The sequence below is a fragment of the Sapajus apella genome, unplaced genomic scaffold (assembly GCF_009761245.1).
Source record: "Sapajus apella isolate SASKATOON/1434 unplaced genomic scaffold, GSC_monkey_1.0 scaffold52, whole genome shotgun sequence".
Taxonomy (NCBI): Eukaryota; Metazoa; Chordata; class Mammalia; order Primates; family Cebidae; genus Sapajus; species Sapajus apella.
The window spans coordinates 11,388,189-11,394,188 of record NW_022436992.1 but is presented as its reverse complement, the minus strand read 5'-3'; the positions used below and the strand labels follow the sequence as shown (position 1 = coordinate 11,394,188).

General features: G+C 48.8%; 1 protein-coding gene across 2 annotated transcripts in view; it reads left to right on the top strand.

Moving 5' to 3' along the window:
• The first annotated feature begins 4,724 nt into the window (after positions 1-4,724).
• ST3GAL5 (ST3 beta-galactoside alpha-2,3-sialyltransferase 5) overlaps positions 4,725-6,000 on the top strand; it is a 49,580-nt gene continuing 48,304 nt past the window's right edge. Inside the window, exon 1 of one of the 2 annotated variants that reach the window (XM_032243569.1) lies at positions 4,725-4,947. In XM_032243569.1, the coding sequence (XP_032099460.1) occupies positions 4,866-4,947 (82 nt within the window). In that variant the 5' untranslated portion in view covers positions 4,725-4,865. The remainder of the gene's footprint in view (positions 4,948-6,000) is intronic. The other variant, XM_032243571.1, reaches the window with a different exon arrangement.

Below are 6,000 nucleotides of genomic sequence, written 5' to 3'. Positions count from 1 at the left end.
GAACTCAAGCCTAGGTGACAGAGCAAGACTCTGTTTCAAGAAAAATAATAATTCCATTGCATGTTAATATATTGATTAAAAATAACTTTTTTTTTTGAGACGGAGTTTTGCTCTGTCACCCAGGCTGGAGTGCAGTAGTGTGATCTCAGCTCACTGCAATCTCTGCCTCCTGGGTTCAAGCGATTCTCCTGCCTCAGCCTCCTGAGTAGTTGGGATTACAGGCATGTGCCACAATGCCCAGCTAATTTTTTGTAGTTTAGCAGAGACAGCGTTTTCTGATGTTGGCCAGGCTGGTCTCAAACTCCTGACCTCAAATAACCTGCCCACCTTGGTTTCCCAAAGTGCTGAGATCACAGGTGTGAGCCACCATGCCCAGCCAAAAATTAACTGGTTTTGGCTGCATGCAGTGGCTCACATTTGTGATCTCAGCACTTTGGGAGGCCCAGGCAAGAGGAAACACTTAAGCCCAGGAGTTTAAGGTCAGCCTAGGCAACAGAGGGCGACCCCCGTCTCTACAAAAAATTAGAAATTACCCTGGCATGGTGGTGGGTGCCTGTAGTTCCAGCGACTTGGGAGGCTGAGGTAGGATTGCTTGAGCCCAGGAGGTGGAGGCTGCAAGTGAGCTGTGATCATGCCACTGCATATGGCCCATGTCTGAGTGACAGAACAAGACCCCATCTCAAAAAACAAAAACAAAAACAAAAAAACTACTGTTTTCCAAAACAAAAATATGAGTGAAAAAAATGACTTTTTTTTTTTTCCCTTTTTCTTTTTACTGAATCCCAAATGTGATAGTAAGTTTTGTTTTAACATTTTGGGAAGCCTCTTTAGGTCTGGTTTAACAGAAGACAGCTGGATTTTTATATCTGCTTCTGTATTCAATCTGTTGCAAATTATTTTCGTTGAAGTACTTGAAGAAAACCTGGCAACACATTGATCTGTAATTGGAAAGGTATGAGTATTTTAATAGCCTTTTAAGATAATTGTGAATATTTGTCTTTGATACACCAAAACTCTACAAGAGGTTGTTTCTTAAATGTTTGTTGCACTGTGGAATCTGAAAACTTATCTGTAAACTTCTACTCTTAAATTAAAACCCATTGTCTGCCTTGTACCTTAAATGGATCTTTACTCATGGATGACTTTGTAATGTCATGTGTTAACTACTTGGAAATCAGTGATTCACTGGGTAAATGTAGGTGTTATACATTATCCAGTATCCAAAAATCACATTCATTAATGTCACCATTGATTTCATCAGAAAAGTCCTTAAATATTGAGAAGCTGTCAAGCTCATGGTGATCCAAGTTTTCTAAAATTCTAAGTTTCTCTTGAAAAGTTGGAATTTTGTCATCATTGGCAACAAATAGTCAATTGTTTTCCTTGAAGACATAGGCTCATTTAGCTTATTTTCAAGAAAATACGTACCAAATAAGTCAGAATAATCATAGTTTGTCAGATATTTTCTCAAGTAAAAGTGGTGTTTCACGAAGAAAAACAGCAAGTTAGGCTTGCAATGCAAACAATTGCACATGTGCTTTTCTAAGTTAGAAAACGATCGCACTTAGACAACCATGTTACATAGACAACTATCTAACATCAGTTGCAGCAGAAGTATTTTACGTGCAGTTTTCGTTTTGTCATATGAAATATTAAAAAGTCATGCCTCCACTTTGGAAGGCTGAGGCAGGTGGATCACTTGAGGTCAGGAGTTCAAGACCAGCCTGGCCAACATGGTGAAACCCATGTCTCTACTAAAAACACAAAAATTAGGTGGGTGTGGTGGTAAGTGCCTGTCATCTCAGCTACTCCAGAGGCTGAGACAGGAGAATGGCTTGAACTTGGGAGGCAGGGTTGCAGTGAGCCGAGACTGCACCACTGCACTCCAGCTTGGGCAATAAGAGTGAAACTCCGTCTAGAAAATAAATAAATAAATAAAAAAGGGCCATGACTCAAAGTTTGAGATTTTAATAATTTTGGTGCCATTGCTTTGATTTGTGAAGGTGCCAGTTGTTTGGCCCACTTTTCTTTTTTTGCTGTCAGTGAAGAAGATAACTGATGTACTAGATTATTATGAGACAGTTTTGACTTCAGAGTTAACCCTGAAAGGTCCTCAGGGATTCCCAGAAGTCTTTGGACCACATTTTGAGAACCCCTGGCTTAGACCAATCAGAACCCTCTCATAGAGTGTGGCAAACTCACCTAAAAGGTATGTTGCATCACAAAGGATGAGGGTGGATGGATGTTGGGGGCAACCAAAAGCCTGCTATGAGAATGACCAAAGCAATCAGCATAAGCAAAAAATTAGGCCAGGCGCAGTGGCTCGCGCCTGTAATCCCAGTACTTTAGGAAGCTGAGGTGGGTGGATAACTTGAGGTCAAGAGTTCAAGACCAGTCTGGCCAATATGGCAAAACCCCATCTCTATTAAAAATATGAAAATTAGCTGGGTGTGGTGGCCTGCCCCTGTAATCCCAGCTACTCACAAGGCTGAGGTACGAGAATCACTTGAACCCGAGAGGCAGAGGTTGCAATGAGCTGAGATCACGCCATTGCACTTCCACCTTGATTTATAAGTAGCCTGAGTGATTCTTTGCTAGTCACTATTCAGAAGCTTCTCTGAGATCAGCCAATGACTTGGAGAGATACCAGTAAGGCTTTGAAATCTAGGTAGAGAGTGATCTGAGTCCACTGTTCGGAGATCTTTGTCTTAATCCAGAATAGTAGCTAAGGATGTCTCTGTGGCTGGTGAAAAGGAAGTTTGGGGCCCTGCTTGTCTTGCTGTCCAAGTGGGTCAACCTAATGTGAGTAGAGTAAGGGCTTAACAGATGCCATGTGATGCTGGGACAGGAGGCAGCTTCAAGCTCCTTTTCTTTCTTACCCCCACCTTACATCCATCCTTGGAAGCTGGAATATTGCTGACTCTCAGCAGCCATGACGCTATCAGGGCCTGGCTTTGCAGACAAGGGGAATCTGGAAGAGAAGGGAAAGAGCAAGGGAGACAAAGAGAGGTAAAGAGTGTTGTATCAAGCACATGTGTCACAGGCGTTTGAACCAGAGTGTCTCCATTTTGAGTGAGGGCTAGGAAAATGAGGCTGGGACTTGTTAGTCTGAGTTCGCTGAAAGCTAGGCATTCATTCCTAGCTCCAGATATTTATGGTTAAGGGAACAAATTAATAATGTTTACTGAACAGACCCAGACCTGAGAGTGTCCAGATATCCTGATATCTGGAGAACAAAGGCATTCCTACTTTTGCTTTAAAGATAATAATATTGATTCTTGCAAATATAGTAATTAAGAAAATTAATCCTTTGTCACAAACCCTTGCAGTAGAGCACATCTCTCCATATATACAAGCATTACAAGCATTGTACCTAGGTTGGATATGTTCGTCTTCTCATTTTCAGGAACGCCCTGCTGGAGTGTAGTGGCAATCTCAGCTCACTGCAACCTCTGCCTTCCAGGTTCAACGGATTCTCCTGCCTCAGCCTCCGGAGTAGCTGGGACTACAGGTAAGAGCCACCTCGCCCAGCTAATTTTTGAATTTTTAGCAGAGACGGGATTTCCCCATGTTGGCCAGCTGGTCTTGAACTCCTAACTTCAGGTGATTAGCCCATCTCAGCCTCCCAAAGTTCTGGGATTACAGGCGCGAGCCACCGGGCGGGCCACCACTTTACCTTCCTTTTGTTATTGTTGTTTCCTTCACACTCCAACATAAGTTGTCATGCTAGTACACCACTTTACTTTCTTAATAAACTTGCTTTTACTTTGCACTGTGGACTTGCCCTGAATTCTTTCTTGCATGAGATCCAAGAACCCTCTCTTGGGGTCTAGATCGGGACCCCTTTCCTGTAACACATGGGCCTTGGGCTGGTCTCCAAGAATAAGAGGGCAAGGTACTGAGCATTCTTGCCGCTGTCGCTGACCCGGGCAGCTGCTTCGCCTGGCTAGCCTTGGCCAACTTACCGGATTTAAATCGCCTAGTGACAGCTTTTCCTCCAATATTTTCGAAATGCTCCCAATGTCTTCACGTTAGAACAATTCAGATACAGTCTTACGGTTAAACCCTTTTCGGATTTGTGAAAGTAGAGTCCTCCCACCGTTTACTTTGCAAGGCTTTGGCCCCAACCTGGATCACCCAGGCAGCACATTTTTTCCGGCACCCCCGCCCCCACCGAGGGAAGAACAGAGACATCTCCAAACCAGCGGCCTTGCGCCAAGTTGTTACAAAGTAGAGCAACGAGCTCCCGGTTTATGCAAACATATTTGGCTCCATGTCTAGGATCTTCTTTTTCAAACCCATAAGGGGATCACAGACACACGGCCGCGGTGCTGTGTCTGCCCGTCTGAAAGGAAGTTCTGCAAGCCGACCGACTTCATTGGCTTCGATGGGGTCGGGTCGAAAGCACCGGAAAGTTACAGGCGCACAGTATATGCTCAGCTGTGTTCAAGAAATAACCTATTGATCATTGCCTTAAGCTTTGTTTCCTATCTTTTTTTTTTAATTTTAACGAATATTTATGTTTTTACAAACTGTATATCATTTCCTCTCCAGAGCCTAGCGGGTCTTGCCCCAGCCTGGCCTCCGCCCCGCGTGCGTACCCGTAGGGGGCGTCCTGGCTCCGCAGCTCCTACAGCTTCGTAGGGCGGAGGGGCCCGGGCACCCGGGGCCGGGCCGCAGCGGAGGCATCGTGTTCTCCGATTGGCTGTCCGCTCTTCGTGACGACAGGTCCCGCCCCCGCGCCCCTCCTCCGCATCCGCGCGGGGGAGCGGCGGCCCTGGGCTGAATGGGCGCGAGCGCTGCGCCGGGGGCGGGCGGGGGCGCGGGGTCCGGGGTTGGCGGCCGGCCGGAGCCCCCTCCCTAGTATGCGGACGAAGGCGGCGGGCGGCGCGGAGCGGCGTCCCCTGCAACCGCGGACCGAGACAGCTGCGGCACCTGCCGGCCGAGGTACATGGCGCAGCCCCCTCCTCGGCGTCACGGGGGCCTGTGGGCTGGGGGCTGCGGCGGCGACCTGTCTCTGCCCGGCCTCGCTGGTCGCTGCGTTTCCGCCTAAACGCCGCGGGCAGCTTCCAGAGCACGGCGCCCCCAGGCTAGCCCGGCCGGGGCGCGGGCCGATGGTCGTGGTCCCGGGCCGTGTGGACCGGGCGGGGGGCGCCGCGGCCCGCGCAGGTGTGGACGCGGTGGAGGGCGGGGCGGACCGCCGGGTGTCGGGTCCGGCCTCAGTGGCCCTGTCCCCGCTGCTTTCCGCAGCAGCTCTGGATTTAATTCATTGCTGGAAGCTTCGGAGCCAACAGAAGCGAGTTAACGCATTTTCCTGGGATGGGCTTAGGGGACCCCCTGCATGGTTGCTACCAGCTCCCGAAACCGCCCTCTGCATCCATCCGGGAGGCGTGATGTGGGGCCGCTGGTAGAAATTTGCCGGTGACCTTTCCTGCACCCTCTCTGCAGCCAGCCCTGCGGAGAAGACAGGTTTTGGCGACCTTTTTGTTTCTTCTGAATTGTAGCCGTGGCTTGACGCGGGCATGCATTCACTGTATGCCCTGCGTGTGTAAGTAACGCAGGGTTTTCCAGGAGCATCCCGGAGGAGCCCTGCCCCACACCAGTTGGGTGACCTTGGCAGACACTGATCCCCCTGTGGGGCTCGGGCTCTTGGTCACTCCTGGGAGGCTTACCCTGCAGATGATCGAGGTCCCTTCCAGTCCCCAGGTTTTTCTAATCATGAAAAATACGTTTCGAGGGTAGAGGGTCCTGCAGAATTATTAGCTGACTCAGACGACAAATTTGATATCCTCATGTCTTAATTCATGTATGCGGCCTTCGCTTAATTAGGCATCGTTCACTTAAAGGGGAAAATGGTTTTATGTGCTGCGCTTCATCTGGCACCGGTGGTTGCTTGCTCTTCGTGCCAGGGCCTTGCCACGGCCGTGCTGGGTGTCACAGAGGAAGGAGACTCATCTCCTGCCCTCTGGTGTTTAGCTGCCCTCCCCTGGGCTTATGGCT